Source organism: Numenius arquata, chromosome 10 (genome assembly GCF_964106895.1).
Source record: "Numenius arquata chromosome 10, bNumArq3.hap1.1, whole genome shotgun sequence".
In the NCBI taxonomy this organism is placed as follows: domain Eukaryota; kingdom Metazoa; phylum Chordata; class Aves; order Charadriiformes; family Scolopacidae; genus Numenius; species Numenius arquata.
Genome location: NC_133585.1, coordinates 17,457,833 through 17,484,741, shown reverse-complemented (window position 1 = coordinate 17,484,741; position 26,909 = coordinate 17,457,833). Strand labels below are relative to the sequence as shown.

Below are 26,909 nucleotides of genomic sequence, written 5' to 3'. Positions count from 1 at the left end.
TAATTATATATTTAGTGTATTTCCAAAGAGTTACATGGGTGAGAAATTAGTTTTGCTTTAGTTTTCAGTTTCCATAGACAACCAATGGGTATTAATGGTAAGAATCACTACAGATTAAATTAATTGTAAAAAAAAAAAAAAAAAAGAACCTCCTTGTGCGAGTATAGAGTGGGCGTGTCTTTGGCCTGAGCTGTAAGAATAAGCTCTTGTTGCAGAGCTCAGTTCACCAGGGATGTTATGTGCACAATATAAAGAAACCAGGAGTTGCACTTTAGCCATGACCTAAGGTTGCATGAAGCCCTCTGGGTGATTGTGAATTTGTCTCTTAGTGATTCCTCTGCTAAAGAGCCTGCCTTATTTCTTTCTTTGTTGCAAGATACACAGCGTATTATCAAGAACTGATTACAATGTTTGTCTGTCTTTTTTTTTTTTTTCCAATTTTATGGTTCTGTAACGACTAAATGCTGTCTAAAATATGCAGTCAGGTAGAAACTGTATAAAGCTTTTGTCCTGAAGAATTCACTTTGATAAAAAAACCCCAACAACCACAAGCCAACACAACAAAAAACAACCAACCAACCAACCATCCCCACCCCAAAAACCCAACAAAAAGCCCCCACAACCTAAAGTATTTTTTAATGCTTCACGTTTGAGATATCCTTTTTCAAAACTGAATGTTACTGAGATACTAAGATGTGTGATAATGTTGATATAAACTATTGTACTGTTTGGGGATATATGGTATAGTTAATTGCGAAGTTATGAAGTCAAAAGAACTGCCAAAATGAATGGAGGGGTCATTGGATATTACAGACATAAGGGTAACGTGTGTAACCTCTAGTTTACTCTCAGTGCAGCTTTGAAAACTAACAATGACTTTCTAAGATTACAGAAGTCTCATTGGAATTAAAACTGAAAGGAACAAAAGCTGAGCTTTGAAACAACAAAACCAGTTTTAGCAGAAAAGAAGGACAAAGGGATTAAATTAGAATTATTTTAAGTCAGTACCCCAGCCAAGGTAGTTGCCCATTATTTCTTGCCTGTATGAAGCTCTCCTTATAAGGTGCAAACAACTGAATACTCCTATGGAAGTAAGAAATGGGCATGACTACTTAATAGAGACTTGCCCTCATTGACAGTTTATCAGACGTTTAATCTGTTTTCACACTCTGGTTACTTCCTTAGTACAGAGGGATAAGGAGAACATCGTTAGTTCTACTTACTCAGATGTAAGCATTTAAGAAATATTCCTGAATACAGATGACTTAAATGATGTAAGCTTTTTTGTAAACAAGTTCTGGTGTTGGGTTGGTCTCAGTGTTTGCCCATATCGTGTTGTATTTTTACCAGTCAGCGTGCATGGTGCCATTGCACTCCCAACTAAAACAAAACAACCCCCCCAAAACACCAAAGAAACAAAAGTGGGGAGGGTGGAGGGAGGTGGGGGAGAAACAGATGAGCATTCTAGTTGCAGATCACTTTTGTGTGGGCAACTTTTTTGTGCCTAAGGAGGCTCTGAAAGTGGTACGTGTAAAGCTGAGGAATGCAAAACAATTCTTTGTGGATTGATAGACACAGTAGAGAGCTAGGACTGATAAACCACCAAACTAAGCCTTAATATTCGCTCTGTTCCCAATGAGTCAGATGAGGAAGGGTTGGCTTCTGTTGCTTCTCTGTAACAGGCTGATCCTTGAGGATTCAGAGTTGTTCTCTTCCAGTTCTTCTTTTTTTCATCCTGTAGGGTTTTATACCTTTTCATGCCAGTACTTTTCCTCTTGATTTATTGAGCTACTAAATATTACCATCCTGACAAATCTATGTGGTTTTAATTTTTGTTTTGTTTTTTTAATCAAAACATTTAAAAAAATTTGACAAATTCATGAGCAGGATGTCCTTAAATGGGTGCTAGGTAGGGATACTGTCCTCTAACATCTATCATAAACAGTTCTGGATGCTGGAGAAGTATTGGAAGAATGAGCCACAGGAAATGGCTGGGCTTGCATGCCCTCTCTAAGTAGCCTGACCATAACAAACATGCTGGGCTAGATGGACTGTTGATCTGATTCAGTAGGACATTTATTATGTTGAATGTGCTTGTTGATATTTTGAGTTTGTTGACTTTTCATGTTTTCTGTCTCATGTGGTTCTCCTTGGACTGAAATTCTGAAAACATTGGTTAAGCAAAGTTTGGAAACAAAATATTTTGCCTTCCGGGAGCATGTCCTAGCCACCAGCCTCTAGTGCTCTGTTTTGTTCTGAGTAAGTATTTTACATTAAGTAGAACAGAACCAGCAGAAGATACTGAGTCATCCATCTCAAAGCACATTGTAACAGCTGCAGTGAAGCTTTGTGAAAAGGAGGTGTGGACTGTGGGCTTGCACAGCTTCAACTTCATCACATGAGGGAGAATGCGTAACAATTTGAGCTAGCAAAAGAGCTGCAGACCTTTTCCTGACTAGGAGCCACCACTTGTTTCTGAAGCAGTGAATGATGAGGGGGCTCAGTTCCCTTCCAACAGAGGTTAAGTTGAACGGGGGTATTTCAAAACTGGGAGTATCCTACCTACTGATTCATTGGACAGAAAGAGAACCACTGACACTGGCAATTTTGAGAATCTCAAGTTCTATTTTCTTGGGGTTTGTTACAAGTATCTAAAAGCTAAATGTGTAAAATATGGCCAAATAATTTGCATTGACATTTCTAGAGTTCTCTTTCTATTATGAATTTCCATGGAAGGAAAAGTGTAATTCTGGTCAGTCTGATCTCAAGTTTTTATTCTGTTTATCTTTTGACTTGGAATTAAAACTGAAAAATTAGTTCTTTACATATGCTATCACCTGACTGTCTGCAGCTGAATCTGCAGGAACTTAAGGCTGTGACTTGTATAGCTTGTAATAAAAGAATAAACTTGGCACTTGTATAACCTTTACTAAGAATGGCAAAACCCTAAATTACCTTTAACCTTAATTCTTTAATTATCATTCACATTATCTTTGCTTACAAGTGAAATTTGGATAATTATTCTGTGATGAACAATTTGTATCCGTTTCTACACAACTTGCTATAGAAACCCTAAACCTACTGTGTTGCATTAAATCAATGCTAGGTTCACTGGAAGGTGACAATATATCTCTTTAGTTGGCACAATTGCGGTACCTTATTACTTTATTATACAGCAGCAATGGTTATAGTAAGCCCTGCTTAAAAAGGACAGATATCCATTATTTGTGTGTTTGAAGTCTTTATTGGCTAAAAAGGCTTTGCTGAGCTATGTTTTATGGGAAGTTAAGCTACTGGAAAATTTAAAATGTCTCTTATTTTGGGGCAATAATCAGTTGCATTCCCACTAAAGCACGGTTATAATTCTTTGTTGGCACACACACATTTCACTGCAGCTAAAGTTCTGAACCACGGGCCAGTGAACTCGGTGAAAACCCTTAAATTAACATCAGTGGACTTTGGATCAAGCTCCTAATGAATGATTTATTCACTTTAAAGACCTTACTTAGGTTTAATTCCATCTTATTGACTTCCGTAATAGGCTTTCTTGACTTAACCTGTCTTGACACTTAGAAAATATTTGTTATTACAGGGTTTAAAATAACTACGTATTTCACTTTCTCCTGCTATTAATTACCAGGACTTTTAAGAGCTGCTGTATATATTTTTGTTCGTAAAGTGTTCATTATGGCCACTGTAATTTGGCAGATGGAATAAGATACAGGTATTGTGCACGTAGCATTAACATTTTTGTCTTGTGATAACTTCAGTAATATATAATTTTTGCTTTAAAGCTCCTTTTTATTGACTACTGGAGAATTTATATTCAAAGGTCTTCTAATGCAATTATCCTTCTGTAATTTTTCAGTATATAGTCAATTTAGAAATCTAGAAGAAAAGACAAGGAGTTATATGTGCTTTAAATCTATTATTTTGCAGTTTATGCAAGTATCTGCATATTTTTTTCACAATTTAGAAATAAGGAATCAGAAAAATTCATATTCATCATAAAATACAGAACCAAGGTGGTACTATAGTAGGCAGTCTCTGGGCTCTGACAGAGAGAAATGAGACTTACAGTTGTGGCTAATAATTGCTTATTGCTCTTTTTTTTTTTTTTTCCCTTTTGTATGTAGGTGAAATGTCATCAAAAGTGCCAAGCATTACACTGAAAATTGATCCTCGGGATCTGCAGATCCAGACGTTTACAGTGGAGAAATTACTGGAACCATTGATAATTCAGGTATTTCAATATTGCAGAAAAAAAATTGGAAAGGAGTAAGCCTGAAGAACCCTGGCTAATGATGCTATTATAAAAGGCATACCCTCAGCTCTTCTGTACTTGTAGTTTGACTCGGAAACTGTCCCAGGGGATCTGTCTTCTTCCAGATTTGGTCATTTATTTAGTCGCTTCCGTTTTTGCAAATGCTACACAGTATATCATAGCAAATGTTGCCTGTTCTAGGTAGTCTATTGTACAGTATTATCTAGTGGAGGTTTAAATGTACAACACACTGCAAATGAATTTCCAACACATGAAAAGTTTCATATTGTAATTAGTGGATAGAGTGGAAAAGACAAGCCTTGAAATATGTAGGTGAAAGTTTGAAATTTTGAAAAGAATTGCATTCTGTTGCATTTTAGAAGAGAGAACTTCACAACAGTGCAATTGTTATATATTGCATAAACCTGTATTAGTGCTTTTGCTTCCAACTAAAGAAAACTTGGACCGAGGGATTTACAAAAATGCTTTCAGGTTTGCTGTTAAAACTGTTACTTGGTTGGTTTTTTTTTTGTTTTGGTTTTTTTTTTTTTTTAGGAGGAGCAATTTTGCTGTTTATTCTAGTTCTTTTTCAAGTATTCACAGGTTAAATATGCAGTGCTTAGTGTGTTAAAGATTCATCTCTATATTTGATATGGATTAGAAATGTTTTTTTAATACAACGGAAAGGACCTACTTGCAGAAGACCTGACCTCATTTTGCAATTAATGTGCGTAACTAAGAAAGTGCTAAAAGACCTCTGTGGCAATGTTACAGAGTAAAGAACAGAGAGGACATCTTCTGTTTTGAAACTCTGGCTATTTTGAATTTTCTCTTCATTGTACTTAGAACAAAGATGCTGGGGCACCTGCATTATTACAATTACGCACAGCATAAGGATCCCAGCTTATCACTGTCCTTCAGCTTTGCCAAGATGTTGTAGATCAAGCTACTTGTCACAGCTGCACACCGCTTATTTAGTATTCTTTTCCTGGTGCCGGATGGTATGTTTACATGGCAGTCACTGCTCTGGCTGCAGTTTGTGTACGTACAGAAAGGTGTGACTTCATTCAGAATTTTCTTTCAGTTGCTAATGTACGTAGAATAATTTGTTGTTTTTCAGGTTGTGAGGATAGTCAGGTATAATGGCTATAAAGTAGTTTCAGTGGTTGGTTGATTAAGAGGTTTCCAAGGTCTTTGAGTAGTGCCTCTTACAAGACAATAACTTTTTGTTAAATAGGTTATGGTAACAATCAACAAACAAAACTGATACTGAGAGGGTGACTGTTTGTAAATAGAGCAAAGGCATATTGAATACTGTACTCTAGCTGTTACTCTATTTATATATATGTAAGAATTTGGGATGTACAGTTTATTTAAAAAAGGTAAGGACGTACCTACCAAATTTTCTATTATTTCCAGTTTTTCAATTTGCGACTTCTCTATTTTTTAAAAAAGAAATTAATAAAATTGTTTTAATTGAGTGAAACACTTAGTATTGTACTTGGATAGATATTAAAAAAAAAAAATATTTTTTTCTTGTACAACTTGTGGGCTTCATTTGACTGCACTCAGCCACTTAGGTACATGGCAAATTTTGTTATTCCAGGAATGCACTTCTTCTCACCCACACGGCTCTGATGACATCTTTTCTTCTCTGTCCTGGGAGCCAGTCCTTTGCCTGCTGTTTCCCTGGGCTTGCCAAGGGGTGGTGACCAGATACAGGGGAACAGTAAGATTATAATTAAAGAGGCAGCACATAGTGATTGGAGGGAAAGAGTACAGACATGAAGGATGAGGACAATAAAATGATGAGTATGTTTGGTGTGATGATTCTCATGTTTATTTGGACGTTCATGTCAGAAAGGTCCTTTCTATATTCCAGAAGTGCTGTATGTGCTCTAAAAGCTTGGAAAAGTGAAGAGGTGCTGATTATGCTTTAAAACAGTTCTAGAAAAGTTGCTTTTAAAAATCAGTTAATTCATTGAAACAAGTTTCTCATTAAAAAATAAAGTTTTATTTTCCCCATATGGAACTTTTGCCTCTCCCTAACTCATGCTTTTTTTTTCTTTATTCATTTTTCATTATCATCTTTGACATTTCTTCTCTTACTTTTGACTTGATCATTTTTTTCCTCTGTTACTTGTTTGTGTCTTCTGGAAGATTCTTATTTTCAGAAAGTAACCTTTTCTTTTTATCATTACTTCATTTCTAGCTGTTATTAACTGAACTGCCTCTCACTCATTTTGTCTGCCTTCATTTATTTTTGCCTGGGTGTGATTGACGCTGTATAAAACCTCAGTTAACAGTTCAGTGGTTTGTGGGAAGTCGTCAAGCTGGAGCATCGTATGTGGATGGATTATAAAATTAGTTTCAGAGTAGTAGGAATAGATGTCTTGATAGACTGCATTTTAAAACCTTCTCTTGTATACCAGTAGGACAGACTGTCTCAAGCAAGCTGCTACACTGGGTATTTTTAGAGGAGATGAAGAAATGTAAATTTTGGCCTGAGGTTTGCAGGATCAAAGAAATGTGACAAAACAAAGAAATACAGTTCCAGAACAAAACAAAGGAGCCATCTAATTTTTCCTTTTTTTTTTTTTTTTTTAAAGCTCTTCTCAATCATCTTTAAAAAGCTTGAGTCTGTTAAAAATGGAAATGCTTTGGTTCAAAGAGATTATGATTTTGGCTCTGTTCCCTCTCTCAACCTTAATGCTTTGTTTGTTTCATAACAGAACTGTTGAAGGGAAACTTGCATTTTGAGTGGGAAGGAGACAGATAAAGTTTTGAAAATGCAAAAGCAGGGATTAAAACTAATACTCAATGAAGGATGATTGAGATGCTGGAAAGGCAATAAAAGAAAACTGATCTATGATTAGAAAGAGAATCAGACCAGTCACAGATAAAAATGAATAGTATTATGCTCTGGCCCGATTCAGTTGGCAGCTGCTGCTTTGAACACAGTTTAACTTTGAGATTTATGTTCTAATTTATTTATTTAATAGTCTTGTAATGTTCTGGTATAAAAGAGGCAGTGGAAGTGTTTGAGCTTTTCTGAAGTTTGTCCTAGTCAGTTATGCTAAGTGTTAGAGCAATCACTAGGTTAACAGCATCAGTATGGGAGAAAATTCAGGCAAAACCAGCCGATGTGGAAGTAACTTTGCAAAAGACTTTTCTAGATTGTCTCTCTTTCCTGCAATATGCAATTTGCAACGTTGATCACTTTGAAACTATGAAAACAGTATAAAATATACAGTTTTGTATAAAACCCTCTGTGACTTGGCAACTTCTCCATCCTTGGTGTAAAACAATACCCCTAAATTACAATGTTTGAGGGGTTGTAGGGGCAGCAGTCTCACTGCATATCCCTCTTTGCATCCCAAACAGTGGCCTGACTCAGGGTGGTATGTTCAAATAGTGCTCTGCAGGGGTGTGCAGAGATAGCAGCTCTTATATTGGAAGTGGCATAACTGTGTCCAGCCGTATGAATTGTACTATCATGGGGATGTACTGCTAGCTAAGTATTGCAAAAAAGTTACTTTAATCCAGTCCAATTATCCCCTCACCAGAATGGGTTCTCTCTGTCTGTGGCATTTTATTTTATTTTATTTTATTTTATTTTATTTTATTTTATTTTATTTTATTTTATTTTATTTTATTTTATTTTATTTTATTTTATTTTATTTTATTTTATTTTTTTTATTTTATTTTATTTTATTTTTTTTATTTTATTCCAGATGCTTTGATGACATTAGTTTTGAAAGGAAGGCTTTTAGGTAAAGTTCCTATCAATGCATCTGGCACACTCAAAATGATAGTTGTCAAAATTGACATAATTCAGCTGACAGCTGCCTTGATGTAAATTGGGTGCATGCTCAAACAAACAATCTTTCTTTAATTCTGGGCTTTTATCAGAGATGTGCTCTGTCATGGAGCAATTAGTGTAAAGCAATCAGTAAATCATAAAGCATTTTCATTCACATAAATGATGTCTAATTTTTGTCATGCCTGTGCTAGATTTACTCGCAAAATATAACAATTAATCTAATGGAAAATATCCTCCTGCTTTATCTCATCCTCAGAGACTGAAGTCTGTTTAATCTCTTTGCTATACTATGTAACGATTACAGTTTATGTCTACAAGAGCGAGGTAAATTTTACAGAATACATAAAAACATCCATGCGTTCTAGAGTCTCTTGCATCACTGATGGAAAAACAGGGAAGTTGAAAGGCACTTATTCTCACCTGTCATCCACACTGACAAAAGTTTGCTCACAAAGGAAACATACACTGTTGGTGTTAGTTCTACGTATAGTGAGTTTACTTGGTGCATGCTGAAAGTGATTAATCAGTGTTTATTTGTATGGGCAATACTTGGTTATCCTCAGACATCTGACTGGCATTTGAAACAGTAAGCAGGGGGTTCTGTTGTCATTAGATCACTTTTTTTTCCAAATGTCTAGGGATTGCACTGAACTAAATTTTAAACAAAAAAGAATGTTTTATTATTGATGCTTTAAGATACTTTGATATTAATATCAAAGGTGAACCAAATATTTTGATACTCAAAGTACCCAGACACTGCTTCCTTAACTACTGCAATATTAAAAGATTGTCTGTAAAGGCTGGTAGGAACTGAATATAGCATTGGAAGAACTGCTGCACAGTTCCTTAGAAATTCAGTATTTGGGATAACCATGACAAAAAATCCCTTCCCTTCAGCCTCACAAATAATGGCAATAACAGGCAACAACAACATGATTCAGCTTTGCAGCTGTGATGGCATATGGGCTTGAAAATCTCATTTAAAAAAAACAACCTTGTGCCTCTAGCACAACTCTGTTGCTTTTCTCAGAGATACAAAATAACCTCTTGACAATGATTTCCATTGGATGCTGGGAGACCTGCAGCACACGGCAGTAAGAAGGTGTTAATAACTGGGAAACGCAGTTCGGCACGAGAAGGATTAACGGAGCTATGTTTTTCTTTTTTCTTATAACGATCCCATTTTGACTGTGTATTCTGCCACTGCAGTACAAGCTGTGTTGACAATGGATCAAAAGGGCACTCTGTATTAGCTACTGTGTAGTTCAATTATTTCTGTGTAGGATCTGCATAAAATTTTTGCATTCAACATTGGGATTCTCTGTTAGAGAATTCAGAGTAATTTTTCTATATTCCTTAATCTCCATGAGCCAAGAACTACCTATCAAATTTTAACTTGAATTTGAGATTGGAAGCTGCCTCTGATCCTTCATCTTCAGCATCGCTGTCAGGAAGTGTCTTACAGTCAAGAGTTTTCACTTGCAGAAGTGATTGTTTTTTCATATTTTTCAATTTGTTTTGTTTCCTTTCCTCCTTCTCCAAAACATATGAATGAACAGTACATAAAATAATATTTTACATAAAAAGGAGACTACAGTAAAAATCTGAGAAATAGAATATATTATTTTCTGGGAATGGTAATTAAATAGTAAAGACATTTTAAAAACGTCTTTTACTTGATAGGTTTTTTGGACAGCTTCTAATTTTTTATAGTATTTTATGTCTTTCCTGTTGGAAGTATCAGCCTGTAATCTAACTCACTCTTAAAAAATATGATCATTGAAACTGCATTAAATGCTCTAGAAATAATGTTATAGGGCTTGTAAAAATAAAAGATATTAAGATTCTTATTCCCAGTGCATTCTCTACCAGCTGGCTCATTTTTGTGCAATAAATAATTTCATTTACTTTCTTTGAGCCACAGTCAGAGAAATACCCAAGACCTGTTTAACTATCTGAGTCAGAGTTATTTATGTTGCTGTCTCCGGGTGACATACCAAAGCAGTCGATGTCAAATGGCTGGTCCTTTTCCCCACTAAACTCCACGCAAAGGATGTAGAGGTCAGGGCTTTTGTCTTTCAAGGATGTGTTTATAGAAATGCTTCCCAGAGGATGTTTGTCAGTTACTTTTAAAAATACTGATTTATGGAAAGCACTAAAGCGTGTGAATTCATGCACAAGGTCTAAAGGTGAGCTAGGGCCCAGCCAGCGCGCTTCTCATTGGGCACTCGTGAAAGGAGCCCTTTTCCATAGACCAGCTCAAACCCCAAGCTGTACTGCAGCCACTAGCTAAGTTTGCCTGCTGGACTTAGAAATTCATACACATATTTTGCTTTGCTTATACAATATTGTTGGTGATTGGAATGCCATTTAACAAAATGAACAATTCTATAAAATGTGTTCATTGAACACATCTAGATCTGTACTTAATATTATACTATCCATGTTCTGGGACAGAGAACAGGGTAGAAGGAAGATTAAAAAACATCAACGAACTTAATGAAAATAAAGTATGTTTTAAAATATCTATATAAACCTTTTCTTTCAGAATCTTTTAGAAATCTTTCCTTGGTGTGACAGCTCAAGCAATGCCTTAGAGAATAGTCTGTTAGAAACATTCTGTTGGAATGTGGAGGCTGTGGTCAGATGAAGAGGAATGTGGAGTGGGATGCTATATAAAAATAAGTTCTTTATGGATATTGAAGTGCAGTCGTCAAAAGCATAATTTGGACAAAACTGCAGTAAACATACATTCTGAGTAAAATGATGTACATTTTTTACGTTGAGAGCCACCCTGAGAATTCTGAGGTGCTGACTTCTGCCCACTGCAGTCCTCCTTTGTAAGAAGAGATAGCGTTTTGAAATGTATCTGTACTCATTTTGGATATTTGCTTCTGAGATAACTTGGGAGATTTAAGCTGGAAGCATGGGAAGATTTCCAACTCTAGCCATTCTATGATTCTATGATTCTATGATTCAGCGCTGATTATAATTCCTGCCTTGGCTGAAGCTTCCTTAGGTAGCGTCAGTAATTTTTTTTCTTTTGGTTTATTTTTTTCATGAGGAAATTTTAAAATAAGTAGCGTTAGGAGTTTGCAGCAGAGTTAATACAACAGTGAGATTTCTGTTGACTTTGCTTTCATCATACAGACAGAAGAATAGGAAGATGAGGCATATTAAGTAAAACTATCTGTCAAATTTGATGGAATAGTTTTGCCCATTCTCAGTACGTATGCTGAGCTTGACTGTCTGTCTCTGTAGCAGGGGGAATCTCATTGCTTATTCTCAACTATATTAATTTGACTTTTTTTTATTTTATTTGGAAACAATGTAAATTCACTTATTATAGAACTTACACTACTATTGTCTCTTGTTTTAAATGTAGGTTACAACACTAGTGAACTGTCCACAGAATCCTTCTAGTAAGAAAAAGGGCCGTTCCAAAAGAGCTCGTGTCTTACTAGCTTCTGTGGAAGAAGCCACTTGGAATCTGTTGGACAAAGGGGAAAAAATTGCCAAGGAAGCGATTGTGTTTAAAGAGGAACTTCATGCAGCACTTGCTGATGTCCAGAAAGAGAGTAAGTATATGACAAATAATTTAGGCACCCAAAGGAATTAGTTTAACCATGTAACACTGATGTCAACATGAAGCTAGGATATCCATGAGAAATGTGTTTCGATGCGCATGTCTGAACTTTGTTGTCTAATTGTATGTTCTCAGATACCACTTTTAAGGAGGTAAAGTGTGTAAGCAGGGCCCCATTACGGAAAAACACTTACATCAGTGGAAGTTTTGTTGTGGCGGTTTTTGGGTTTTTATTTTTTTTTTCTCCAATGAAGACAGGATGCCCCTTGTTAATTTTAGCGGCTGGTAAGCATGAATTTAAGTTAATGCATGCTTTAATGCTGTTCTTGAAAAGAATTAAGGCCTTTTAGTTAAAAATTTGAAAACAGAAATCTTCACTCTTTGTACAGTAGTAAGGACTTAATTTTGGAAGTTGTAGCAGTCCCGTTTTGAGACTTCAGTAGAAGGAAGGTGGATTCTTTAACCTACTGTAAGAGTCATCCCCTCATGATAGAGCAGCGCATCTTTGAGTTTTGCTATATTCCATTTTCTCATGACTTATCTCTTTATTTCCAACCAGGCTCCCAGAACGGGACTAGGTTTTGTGATCTGCTCAGAACTCTCTCTGAGCCACTTTCTTTCAACCTCTTTGTTGCTTTGTTGGTTTTTACTCTCTCCATGAATAATCAGGGCCTTTTGAGTGAATATGAAGGTCAGGCTCAAATAAGGCAATAAGCTGGATGACAGACATCCCAGATGTCTTCCTGCAGAAATCAACCTTGAAAACTGATTCAGGAGAAGATTTTAGAGGAAAAAGGGGACAGAAGAGTAATGCTTTTAGTGTCTGGTCATTTGAGAATTATGTCCTTTTATTAGTGCTCTGTGAATTTTGTAAACAAGTGGTTCCTGAGGGTTGCCTGGAATCAGATTAAGAGAGCCTAATGAAAGCCTTCCCAAACAAGTAGGAGCAGACAAGCAAAGAACAATGGTCTGTACCATAAAGTTATTGTCAGGCCATGTTGTTGAATGAGCTAGCAACCAGCCTTGGCTTTATCAAAGGGCAAAGTAGGCTTCAGTTGCGTTTTCACTACTGAGCAGTGTGGTCTGTGTTCTTATGCCATGTGACAACTTGTGCCTGAAGGACTGTGTGTTAACCATTTAAATCGTGTCTTTATGTCACCCTGCTCTTACTAAGGTTGCAACTTAATGAAGATTTTTTTTTTTTAATCTTTTATTTTGTCTTCCTTCATGTGCAGCTGGGCCAGTTTCTGAGTCTCTGCTGTTGTTCAGGGTAGTGCTTACTAGCTATTGGCTTCCTCTGGATCCAGAGATGGCTGCATTTTAGAGTTTGATATACGCATATGGTGTCTGAGGTACCTTAAGGTCATTTGTGATTAAAAGCGTTATGACCAGCAAATATCATTGTTATCTGTCACACTGATCAGCTGAGGCTTTTAAAAAAATAATTCATTTTGGAGTACTCTTAAAATGTTAGTGCATCCATTCCAGGCAGATAACACAAGACAAGAATAAAATATATAGTTTTATATTGATTTTTATACATAGATAATATAAAAATATTTCACATTTTCAATTTATTTATTGATTCTCAGCCAAGACCAGAGATAACTACAAAAATAAATAATACATAAAGTAGATTATATACACCTCATAAATTTTAAAAGAAAGTTAAGTCCATGTTATCACCTATCATTATGCAATGACAAATTGAGTATTCATAGCTGATCTTCCTCCAAGGATTTGCCAGACCACATAGGTTAGTTTTAAGAAGTTGGTGAACAATTGTAGAATAAATAGCAGTATGTTCATTTTGCAGATATTTTTAGTCCTTTGCAACTGTGTATTATTCTTAATTTGTGGTTTGCCACATCATATATTACTTTATTTCCTGTTATTCAGGTCACATTCTGCTGCTGTTAAATGCCTCACGTTATTTACTTGAAGCTCTTTGAGAGGATGTCGGTCGTAAACTGTGCTTCCATGCAGTCATCTGCCATGCATGCCATAGCATACAGTATTTAATTTTCTGTGGGCATATTTTTCCGTGGCGACTGGCAGGTATTTTATTATTGTACTCTTAAATAAATTATGATTTTTTGCATATGGCCACAGTTTGTATTTACTGTGCAGTGGAATTTTGAAGGAATGCTCTAGATAATTTCACTCAGATGTGAACCAAACTGTCAGTCCCAGAGTTGCACACCAATATCTGGAAAGGATAAATACTCTCTTACCTCTTCTCACATTTTAGCTTGTGTCACTCACTGAGCTTGTTGAGTTGAAGACTATAACATGAGAATTAAATGCTTATTTCTTTTGAATGTCAATCATCAGCGTAAAAATGCTGCTTTGTTACTTCTGGAGCTCATTAGTAGGGACTCCTTTTTGATAGACTTCTTTCAAGCTGCTGTTGATAATCCTGTTCATAATAATGTTTTGGGGAAATAAAGGGAATGTTTTTGCTTTGAGTTTACTCTCAAGAAAGTACTTTTTAAGGCCTATCTCTATCTACATCTTGGTTCACGTTCTTCTGGAAGTCTACTAAATGAGTCGTCAGGCAGGCCTGTGTGTGGTGCACTACATGCATCACCCAGAAATCCACTAGCTTGGTAACTGAAGAACTGTCATGTTTTCTTGTTGATCTGGTTTGGTGAAGCTTTGTTAAAGGGTACTTTTTATTCTAAAATAGTGTAATAAACCCAAATGTAAGTGTATTGAAAAATTCTCACTGCCAGATTTCATGTATACAGCATTTAAAAAAAACTGCTTTGTGGCTCATAATGTGCTGTGAATCAACAGTAAGATAACTGACCACTTTACAAAGGAATAAGAGACATTATTCAGCTGTGAATGCTTCTGACACTAAGCATCAGACTATAATTAATGTCCTTATTCTGATATTTAATCAGTTTTAAGACAAAACAATAATGTAGTTTGTGTGGGGAAACATTCTCTTGGGAATTTGCATTAAATGTCAAGCGTTATACTTTGGATAATGATTTTTTTTTTTTTTTTTACATCAAGGTGTGATTGCTTATAGTTTTCAAACAGCTGTATGTAGCTAAAATGTTTGGTATTTATTGCCATTGCTTACTGACTATATATGGTCAGAAACAAAACAGTTGTTGTCTGCATTGTTTCTATCTATTGCAATGATAATGTTTCATGCATTTGGCTGTTATCATGTCCAAGTGTGTTCCTAGATAAGCCTTTCATCACACATAACAGTGAACTGAAAGCAAGTTACTTGCTGTAGTTACGTTTTGAGCCTGCAGTTACTCTTTAAAAGGAAATAATTTGACATTTCAAATGTCCATATTTAATGTCTTTTGGCATTAAACAGGAGAGGCAAGACTGCTGGCATGGAAGGAACTATCATTCGCTGGCAAGAAATGGAGAATGTACTGTAAGGATATTTACTAACGGAAGGGGATAGTAGTCTCTTATATTATACTATATTCTTACTTGTTCCCTCCCTCCTCTCCCCCAAATCTTAAAAACAAGCGTAGCTTTCTCATCTTACGTTAAGAGGTATATGTGTATGCTCTGCATCTAAAGGACTTTTATTCTGGGAGACAGAATTTAGATACTCAAGTGGCTGAAAATAATCTGTGCTGTACACCCGTTTCATCAAACCAAGAACAGATCCCTTGTAGAAAAGTTTCTTATTTCACCATCACTGGATCAAGTGTCCCTGAGTGGGAAAGGGAGAATGAAGAGATGGGTGTAAGGCATGAAGGGGGTGTGTGGTGGCTCTGATTACACATTAGAAAGAACTGTATGAGATGTGGAAGTGGAACTTCCTGATATGCAGCAGTGAAATAATTACAATGCAACAGAATACAGTGGTATCTGAGTGGGGTAAGAGACTGTGTGGCAGGAGAAAAATGTCCTGTAACATCTACAGAAAGCTATTGTGAGAATCTGAGTTATTGTGGTGTTGAATATTAGGAACATGCAGGAGGTATCATTGTGCTTTGCCCTGACACTGATAGTGTCACTTCTGGATGGCTGAAGCAGAATCCTTTATTTGCTGTAGCAGATGGAGGTGGTATTTCTGGGAGCAGAACAGGTGATTATACTAATGCCTAGTATTGTTTAAGCTCTTGTTTTTATGAAGGGTAGGTTGTTTTGTGATCTGATGTGACATTGAGTCCCAACCTTCTCTGGTACTGATTCTGCTTATGTGTTAGTTCATGCCTGTGGAACCTGAGGTTGCAAAATATTAGTGTAAATGAGAGTTTTTAAGTTTTGTATTATTAGTATAAACCGTTTATTTTTTTATTTCTTTCAAGTTTGAGAGCAGAAAGATTGAAATCCTCTCTTTTTACTAGGCCTGATACCTCCCTCCCTCCCTCCCTCCCTTAGTCAATGGGCTCCCTTTGAGAACTTTGTTTCTCTGGAACTGTAAGTCCATGAGCTTCTAAGGGCGCAGTTCACAGAAGTGGGTGACAGGCCTTTCTTGGCAACAGTACCTCCGTGTGGGAGGACACAAGAGTGGCATAAAATTAACTGCATTCCATGTGGAATTTGCACTGCTGCAGTTAAAAATAAAAAACGAGAAGAGAAAGCCAGATGTAAAAACAAATAGAAGGGAGAGAAATGTGGTGCTTAGATAGGATTTAGTAGGAGAAAGAAAATCTACTCAAAGAAATAAATGAAGAAAGCATCATTCTGTTAGTCTCGCCTAAACCAATAAAGAACATTTACCTGTTGCCTGAGTGTGATGTTGAACACTGTCTCTGAGGGGTGCTCGCTGACTGCAGTTAGTGATATTACTGCAAATATCTATATGGACATATTATCTGCCATCGGCTAGCAGCCCAGCACAAGTGTGTACCTTTTGTCAGCTATTTGCTAACAGCAAATTTGCCAAGAATCTTACGGTTGACTTGTTTTTAAAGGGATCTTTATGTAAGTTTTTGGATATTTTTGGTGCTGGATAAAGTGCATGGGTCCTCTTAACTTTTTTAAAAATTACCTGTTCCTGAACTGTTTTTTTGCTTTTCTCTATGCTCAGACATAGATTTTTTTGTAAGCACACACATAAGTAGCGGTCATTTGACCGTAGCAGTCAGTAACTGATCAGCTAATGGTAGTAACACCGTTTACTTTGGGAGTCATCTATCTGTGTGTGCTGAATAGAGTCTTAGAAGTATCAGCCTTCCAATAATTATGTAGTTAAGATATATCCAGACCTTGGTTCTTTGAATTGCTTCTCATTTGAATATCTAAAATAGTTGAAATAGTGTGAATACTCCCATCTTTCTCCTTCCCTATTTGTACCACTAAAAGGGCACTGTCTTTCATGTTTCATTTTTTGTGATAAATGTAATTATGGAAGAATATCCACTCGATGGGAATTACAATAAAATGGATGAAATTGCATCAAACTGTCATGCCATCTACTGCATTGTAAGAAAGTTATAACATCATGTTGTTGTTGCAGCTGTCATTTTCTGCTGCTTGTGCTCATAGCTCCTACCTGCCTATGCTGCATCTCATGGCTCTGAGTTTTAGGGTCATGATTTTATTTGTTCATCTGGCCATCTCATCTTAATGTCCAACTCATTTCTAAGGGGTTGGGCATATTCAGACCCTTCTGTCTTGTCTTTGCTCACACACTCACTCACAGAATCACGGAATGGTTGAGGTTTGAAGGGACCTCTGGAGGTGTCTGATCCAATACCCTGGTTAAGGTAGGGCAAGCAGTCTGCCCAGGAGCATGTCCAGTAAGTTTTTTAATATCTCCAAAGATGGAGATTCCACAGGCTTCCTGGTTGGCCTGTGCCACTGCTAAGTCACTGTCACAGTGGAAAAATGTTTTCTGATGTTTATACGGAACCTTCTGTGTGTCAGTTTGTGCCTATTGCCTCTTGCCCTGTCACTGGGCACCAGTGAGAACAGTCTGGCTCCACCTTCTTTGCACCCTCCCTTCAGGTATTTATGTATGCTGATAAGATTCCTATGAGCTTTCTCTTCTCTAACCTGCTCTCTTGACCTTTCCTCATATGGGAGGTGCTCTAGTCCCTTAATCGTCTTTGTGGCTCAAGTACCCAGAAGATATCAGTGCTGAAATGGTGCTATTTTCACATTTTAGGACTATTTGAGGTTTTGAAGTGTCCAAGGTGCTTGAATGACACCCAAATCCATATGGCCATGCTCTTCTGTAAGGCACAATAGCAGAGACCTGGGCAAATAATCCCATGTGGGGGCCTGTGAACATGCAGTTCAGCCTTGTGCTTATGGTTAGGGGGAAACATTACATTAGAGGTTTCCGAGGAGCCACTGTGCTGTCAGAGGTTTATCTTTTTTCTTTCCAACTCTTATCAAGTATTCCTGTAATAGCGCTGTCTCCTATCTTCAGCTAAGCTGTATCACATTTCTCTCCTGATTCATTCAGTTCCTAACTCATAGGCTCACCGTTCACTCCTGTCTGGGCTTCTTACAACTCAGTACTTTCACTCTTTTCTAACCAACCAGTTCCAGAATCTGCTTTCCTGGTCAGCTTTGTTTGGAACACTTTTACTGTGCATAGAGACTCTACTAGCAGGATACACAGAACTTAAAAATAAAAAGTAGTTGGTCATTGGGTAACAGATACAGTAAATACACTAAGACTAATGAGTGACTGAGCAAAGTGTTAACGTATTTATTGCCCCTGGTAATGCTGGCCTGTTGTTAGTAACGTGGGAAAACGTTGGTCTCCGTTTCTCCTTTGGAACTGTGGCTCAGTTTTGCAGAGTTGTTATCTTGCAAGTTCCTGGGCCTTTTGCCTAAGGTTTATGACCTTTCATGTCAGCATTTTTTCCTCTTGGATTCTTTGACTGCTAATTACTACTGTCTTGACAACTCCACTTCTGTCTGTTTTCACTTATCTTGTATGATGTTAGCTAACATACTTTCTTGCGCATTACAAAAATTTTCTCAGCTAAGGTCATACAGTTGTACTACACCAAACTAGGCCTTGGGTCACAGAGAGCTGAACCACAGGACTGAGGATTCCACATAGTCTTCTTCTGGTTGGTTGATTCTCTCACTCTCCTCCCCCCTCCAGATTTTCCTCTTAAAGTAGCCAGTTCTATTTTCTCTTCTTATTGCCTTGCACTCATTAATTCTCTTCTCAGTTTCTCCAGGCTTAACCAGTTTTCACCAGAAGCTCTTCTGAACTGCTGTAGATTCTGTGCCTAAGAAGTTTTCTGCTCCCCAAAGGTCACCTACTTATCTTTTTATCCTGGGAAGTGTGTGAGGTTAACAGACCACATTTATCTTGGGATATAAACCTATTTGCAAATCTGGTTTACAGCTGAGTTAAAATAAGTCAATAGCTGTTTTGCCTTTGCTTGGATGGCACAAGACACTGCAAAACCAGTAGTGATTCTGGTCTGTTTGTTTACCTTGTAAGTAAATGCTAAGAAATAACAGGTAGTAGAATACTGCATGCTGTTTTCTTTCTCTCCTTATAAACACTTCAGATGTTCTCTATGTCCAGAAGACCAAAGAAGTCAGTCCATAAATAGTGGAACAGCCTGTCTTCCTTCAAATTTGCATCTCAGCCCTTCTGTAGATTTTTTTGAAGCTTAGTAGCAGATGAGCTTTTACTGCCAGCCCCAGTTTGCCATCAGTGAGGGCTTTAACTTGTTCCCTTTCCTGACTTCCTATTTTCATGGAAAAGTAGTTAGCTAGCTTTGAATATCTTCCTCTATGTAAAAAAATTATTGGAGTTGGTTAGAAAGTTCCAAAGTTACCAGGTGGCCAGTCAAGCAGTGATGATGTTAATTTTATTATCTTGGGAAACAGCATCTCCGTGATGCTTTAGTCAGTATTTGTGAAAATGAATCCTGTGGGACCAAGGTGGACAGCTCTACACTCATACATCTTAATTGCAGAAAAAAAATTCATTGTTTCGTGCTTTCTTGTCTTATTAAGACATTGCGTGTACCAGGTTCCTGATTTTGTGCAAATGCTTTCCAGAATATAGCTTTCAGCTATAACAGTCTGAATTCATACTACGGTGTACACATTGCAAATACATAAAACCCATCTGATGTTAACTTGCACTTTTACAGCCTGAAAGATAATATGTCAAATTTAAGATATTCCAGACCAATAATTGGCAGGACAGACAGATGGTAATTAAATCCTATGAAAATAAAACGAAGACAGTTTTTGTTACTCACTGACATTGCTTGTTCTCATAAATCTGGAAAGTTTTCTTTCTATTTGAAGTTATAAGAGAAATGAAAGCGCAAGGATTTTTGTTTTATGATAGTGAGTATGCACTGTATTTCCCATGCCCTTATTAAGGCACAATGAATTTCCAGAGTTAGGATCTTAAATTCCTACTAAATTTCCCAAATTGCTATTAATTTATTAACAGTTGTAGTAGTCACCTTCAAAAATACATCTAAAGATATGTATACATGTAAGCATGATTTACTGTCTCTGTTTACTTCCCCCTACTTCAGATTACTGGGCTTAAATCAGTGCTTTGAAACTCCTTGTACTGAAAACAGTACTCATCTGGAGAGGTGTTTCTGTCCATTGCCGATGGGGAAATAAAAACCCTTAAAAATTGTTTGTTCTGATTAATATTTTATTTTTATTTCCTATAGTTCTGTTTGTTGTGGTGCGCTCAGCTATGGTGCGTTATCTCACCAGCTACTAGAGGAAAGGTCTAATTTGCTGTTCTGAGCACACGAAATTGGTATTTTTTACTTTCGCTGTTTTGTGATTTAGTAGGTGGTAGAACTAGAGCTCAAATTAGTGTTATTTTTATTTATGGTGTTTGCTAAGCATGTACTTAAGATACATGATTTGCACAAAGACTTTAACAAATCCAAGAGAAAACCAGACGGATTTAGGGACAGGTGTTCCTGGAAAACGGAGCATGTTGAAAGTATTCAGTGTTCTGAGAATCAGTCCAATGCTATCTCAGGTGCTGGAATGGGGACTCTGTAGTAGTTGGCAGGTTTATTTCTATATATATAGCATTTGCTCAATATTCTTCTCAAATGCAGTTTCTAGTAAGAACAGTAAAACCTGTTTTTTCTCTGAATCTTGAGAAATGAAGTGTCCTGGTTTCAGCTGGGATAGAGTTAATTTTCTTTCTAGTAGCTGCTGTGTTTCGGGTTTAGTACGAGAATAATGTTGATAACACATATTGTTTTAGTTGTTGCTAAGTAAGGCTTATGTTTAGTCAAGGACTTTTTCAACTTCCCATAGAAGTGGAGAGGGAGCGTAGACTGGACAAGCTGGCCAAAGTATATAAATGTATATAAATGAGGGTAGGCTGGGGAGTGAGAATCTGTGATCACTGCTTGTGATGGGCTGGGCAATCGATCATTGGGTGGTGAGAGCAATTGTATTGCATCACTTTATTTTGTATATTCTTTTACTATTATTATTTTTATAATTTATCTTCTCTTCCAATACTCTTCTATTAAACTATCTTTATCTCAACTCGTAAGTGTTTGTGTTGGGTTTTTTTTTTTTTTTTTTCCTCCCTCTTCTCTTCTTCCTACCTTACTTGGGGGGTGAGGGGGAATTGTGTGTAGGGGGGAGTGAACATCTATGTTGTCCTCATTGCCATTTGGGGTTAAACCACAACATGAAGTCACATACAGAACCAGTCTGGCAAACTCTGGTGCACTTGAATAGTTCTCATTCAATTCTGATTGCAGGAGCACATTAAAGTCTGTAGCTATGTACCTACAGGACATCCTTTATGTTTTTATGTATTTCTATCAATATGCATTAATTACTGATCGCATGTATTTTGTACAAGCCTTGTTGCCTAGTTTTTGATTTGAGGACTCCAGAGCTTATAAAAAACCACATACTTGGTTCAGGTAGCAAAACTCCTTGTATGACTTTCAGCTTTTGAGTTTACTACCAGATACTCTGAAGTAGACCTGCCAACAGTGTTCCTGCCTGAGGCATGTCCAGACTTCTTGCCTTTGAGTGCAGCTCTACAGTGCTAGTATACTAGTATACAGTGAATTTTATTTCAGCAGGCAGTATTCTCTCCTTACTTTTGGTCAGAATTTGCAGAACAAAGTGAAACCAAAACTACATGTTCTCTCTCTCTCTCTATGTAGAAAAAACCTCCATGATAAAATGACTGCTTGGAGAAATGTACCCTATTCTTATACAAAGACTTAGGTAATTTAGATATAGGTAGAAATAATATTGCATAATAAACAAAGGATTTAACTCTGGAGCAAGGTCAAATTTTTAAAATGCCATATTTTTCATTACTGTTGCATCTGAAATCCAGGACATACTTAAGGCAGTTGTCAACAAAGGGCTGGCTCCATGAATATGTAGTCTTTTAATAGCTACATTTTACTAATGATATTACCTCATTTTAGCATAGCTGAAAGTATTCATTTTTGTGACTTTTGATCCGTCTTTGGTTTCCAAGCTGATATAGAGGGTCAAACATTTGTATTAGCAGTTTGTGTTTGTGTGACAAGAATTTTCCAGTGCTGCTCTGTGTAGAGTGAGTTCTCTCAAGGTTGTGCCATCACTAGCAAAGCTCCTCAGGTGATAATAGACTTTGAAATGCTTTTAGAAATGAGTGTAATGGCATTTTCTTTTCCTCAGGGTAAGTCTAGGTGACAGACTGCTGAAAGTAAACTTGGGCGTTTGTCATTGTTGTTCTTGTTAAATTACATTTGCAAAATTTCACATTGGAGAGCAGTACATTGTTGCTTGCTGGCACAGTTACTAGCTCCATTGCATAGATTTCACATATTTTATGTCCAAGTCAGATGTTCGAGTGTACGAGATTTTCTTTCCATTAACTTATATTTATCATGAGAAGAGCAATATTTGATTCTCTTCTCTGAACAGAAATTATTTAATAGCAAGGACAGCAAAGTACCTAGTAATATAAAAAGCAGTGACTAGAAAAGTTTAACATAGCGCCCCTGGCCTCATTGTGTACAGTTAAGAGTAATGGTGTGATTGTTAAGGGAATTATTTTAGAATTAAGTGATTCAGAAGAACAGAAAGGGAACATCATTCAAGACGTGGAATGTTCCACATGATCTGTAATAATTGACCTTCATTTCAAGGCATTTGGGCAACAAAGAGACGCCAGATTTATTGGCAATACTTGTGACTTGCCAAATAACTGATTGAGTTTTAACTATTTTTTTTACCCTGGGTGTTGTGATGTAGCCTAAGACAATTTATGTCTTCATTTTGCAGGTCAAGCCTTAAAGGTATCAGCAGAGGCATTTACCAGTGATCCCTGCTATCTGCCTAAGAGGCAGGCTGTTGTACAAGCAGCACGATCTCTGCTTACAGCTGTCACAAGGCTTCTAATTCTAGCGGACATGGTTGATGTGGCATACTTACTGGAACATTTAACTGTGGTGAGTAGAATTTAACTTAACTCAGACTCCCTTTTACCATAAAAATGTCTGCTGATGGTTCTTTCTGCTTTGAAAATTCTTTTTGTGCTTGGGAATTGCAGATCTCATGCACATAACACCTTGGCCATTGGTAAAAGTGTAGATTCTAGATGAGATTTGTAGAATGAACCAAAAAGGAAAAAAAAAAAAGTCTTCAAATCCAACATATTTGACCTGGGCAAGCAGATGGTTATCCATAAAATTATATTTTAACTTCTTTTTATTTCTTATTTCCTATTTTCTTACTTGAATTGTACTTGCAGCTTTTTATGCATGAAACCACCTTGATGTTTGTGGCAATACTAGGGAATAATTTGTTTGTAGAAAATCTTAATTTTATGTGGATGTTTTCAGAGGGAAAGAACTGAGTAGGTAAGGATCTATCTCTGTATTCAAGACAGTTAGTGAGAGATCAGCTAAAAGGAGAGAGAGATGTGTGAGAGAGGCCTCCAGCAACTCCCCAGCTCCAGCCATATGTTTGTACACTGCAGACGGAAGACTAGAAAATCCTAATGTTGGCAAAGCTTTAAAAATTATGCCGTAGAAAATAGTCTCTAAAAGCCACTTAATTTTTTGACTCAAGGGAATAATGTCTTTCGGAAGTGTCATAATACTATTATGTTTTGTGTCATCTTTTTTTCCACTTGGCTCTATACAGAAGGGATCATTCTTCTATTCCCATATAAAACTAACCAGTGGTTGCTGAATTAGACAAAATCTCCATGCTTCTGTTGTTCAACATCAAAATACTTTCCTGTCTACATAAACTCGAGTTCCTTTAATGTCAGCCATAGTGAATCTTACCAGCATCATGTGTCTGACCACAAAAATGTGTTTACTGTTTCTTCTCTGGCTGCTTACTCCATTCAGTCTGGTGTGTGGGTGTGCGTCTTTGCTGGGAGGAGCAGGGGGTTGTTCTGGCTTTGTTCCTTTTTTTTTTCTTTTTCCCCCTAACATCTCCAGTAATGTGTGACAGTGATAAAAATTCAAAGCTTTATTGACTTCTTGGTTTTTCAGGGCACAGGTGAATAATCAGTGCCACCTCTAATAATGCCTCATGTCACAAGAGGACCCACAGACTTAAAGGGGACCATTTTGAAGCAAGTTCAGTTTCGGGAGGACGGGGAAATGAAAATTTAGCTCCCAATCAGAGTAGGAACAGTATTTCATAAAATATCGTTGTGTGAGTTTCAATGTTGTGTTTGAAACATCCAATATTGACAGTTGTTGGAGAAGCAATACAGGCTAAATGAACACTGACTTGCAGAAGCTTCTATGTTGTTATATTTGTATGATGCTTGTCAGCTGTAGGAGGATTGGCCTATGTCTTTTGTACTGTTTGTGGAAAATTTTCTTAAATTATGATGTCTTTCATTGGTAGCCTATTACATTTTTACATAAGTATTTTCATAATCCTAGAGTACCCTTCTAAAATGTTTTCAGTATTTTTTTACGAGAGAACTAAAATTGGGTAGTTTTCTTTCCTAGGGTTTCAGTATTTTTGAGCAATCATATAATTCACGTCATGATTTCCTTTTGAAAATTAAAACTAACAATAACTGAAAATCAAAAGAATGCAAAGTATCATTTGGGAAAAACTGCAAAGAGTGCAATTAAATTTTCTTCTTCCATACTTTAATTTACTTCTCTTAATAGAAGTGAGAATTGAATTTTTCAGTTAACTCTTAGAATAAATTAGTGTGGCATAACACTCTCTCTCCAAAATGTCTATGTAAAAAGATTTGCCCTAGTCCTTAGAGGAAGGTGGTACATCTTCCATATTTATTTAGTTTCTGCCCTGGCTGTTGAACTTACCAATGGCGGTATTAGCTGTAATGGTGTCTTTTTATGTTGACATCTAATTAGGAAATCGACTTAGAAGGTAGAGTAATTTCAACATATGCTACTGATTATCCTTCAATTTATTACAAGTTTTGGTCATGTCTAACTGAGCCAGATTTAAATGCAATTAAATATTTTAGTGAGTCTCAACTCTGCTCTTTTCAAAGTCCTTAACTTTAATTATTATATTTTAAAACTCTCTTAGGAATTCAGTTTTTCTTCAATGTGAACTTGCTCCAACAAAAAACCATTGTATTCTCACAGTGGCTGCAGCATAGAAGGTAGACCTTGACTTTGCTGTGTCAGCTTCAATATTCTCAATGTTTGTATGCTCATATGATTTTAAAATCAACTCTCTTTAAAAGTCATTAGCAGTTTTTCTTTGAGCTTGTTCTAAAATTTTAATACTTCTACCATGTTATCCTCTTCTTCACAAAGACATGGATGTTACAGCTATTATTAATCATTTAAGAGATGAGAAATTTCATTGCCTTTTATATCACAATTGTTGAGCTCAATTATGGAAATAATAAGATGAAGAAATTTAAAGGACTGAGCCAAAATGAACTTTAAAAAATTTAAAAAAAGAAGTAACGGTAGAATAAATGACATGAAGATTCTAACCAAGGAACGTTTTTTCGTTTGTATGTATAAAATGAAAGAAAGTGATCCAGCGTCATCAAAGAACTCTTAGAGTATTAGTCAGATCTTATTCAATATGCAAGTATTTCATGGGGAATTATCTTTTTATGTACCTAATATTTTTCAAATCCATTTATCAAAGAGTACTGAAAGTTTTTAGTCTTGCTCACTTACTAAAGCTGGTTAATGCCAACACTGACATTCAAAACATTTGAAACAGTACTCAATTCTACTGACAGAATGCAGTCTGGATCATTAAACTTTAATTTCCTCTCTAATCTGTGAATAAAAATAGAAAAAAAAAATAGAAAGGAAACAATGACAATATGAGTAGCTGTCAGGTAAAGCTTTGTCTAGTGTTACCTGTCACATCTGTCACATCACACATTTAAACTGAAAGAGGGGAGATTTAGATTAGATATTAGGAGGAAATTTAATGTGAGGGTGGTGAGACACTGGAACAGGTTGCCCAGAGAAGTTGTGGCTGCCCCATCCCTGGAGGTTTTCAAGGCCAGGCTGGATGGGGCTTTGAGCAACTTGCTCTAGTGGAGGTGTCCCTGCTTATGGCAGGGGAGTTGGAACTTCATGATCTTTAAGGTGCCTTCCAGCTCTAACCATTCTATGATTCTATGGTCTGTGATTCTAAGTATGTCTAGGAGAAAAGATGAACCTCGGCTACCTCCTTCCAGTTTATATAGTCTATGAGTATTGTTTTCTGTACGTTTTACTTAGACTGTTTTTGACTTTTATGTAATAAAATCTTTATATAAAACAGAGTATAATGCTGAAAATAGTGAATATTTCTGTCACAAGAAGTATCAAAACAAAACTTTTAAACTAGAACTAACAGGTCTGTCTATTTAGAAGAATTTGATAAACCTGGCAGGAATTTCACTCCATATGTCCAAAACCATACCTTTGTGAACATGAGATTAGCTTTCCTGAAATTTCACTAATAAAGCAGAGATAATTTTGTTTGGTTTATGGATTTTATAGGATCTTCACCCAGCAAAGTGTGTATCAAATAATGCATTTTAGAAGCCAGTACAACTTCTCAGTGACGGCTCATGTTCTGTCATAGTATGCTTCTAGTCATCTGTGGAATTTACAGCCTTATAAGAGTATGATGGTGTGGTGCAAACAGCAAGCTCATTTTAGAGTTGACTGAGAAAATGAGTATATCACACTGATAAGTTTTGCTTCTTTAAACAACTGAAGTTTTTTTAAACAGGGAAGAGTTTAAATAACTAGCTCTCCGTATCTGAGTTTCCATACTTACGTTAGAGTTTGAAGGCTCTAATCATAGAACTGAGTTGTGAAAATGCAGTC

At 36.6% G+C, this 26,909-nt stretch overlaps 1 protein-coding gene across 2 annotated transcripts in view; it reads left to right on the top strand.

Moving 5' to 3' along the window:
* Positions 1 to 26,909, top strand: part of CTNNA3 (catenin alpha 3) — a 492,103-nt gene that overhangs the window by 7,472 nt on the left and 457,722 nt on the right. For both annotated transcript variants that reach the window (XM_074154868.1, XM_074154867.1), the window contains exons 2-4: positions 4,137 to 4,243; positions 11,473 to 11,665; positions 22,891 to 23,057. In XM_074154868.1, the coding sequence (XP_074010969.1) occupies positions 4,142 to 4,243; positions 11,473 to 11,665; positions 22,891 to 23,057 (462 nt within the window). In that variant the 5' untranslated portion in view covers positions 4,137 to 4,141. The remainder of the gene's footprint in view (positions 1 to 4,136; positions 4,244 to 11,472; positions 11,666 to 22,890; positions 23,058 to 26,909) is intronic.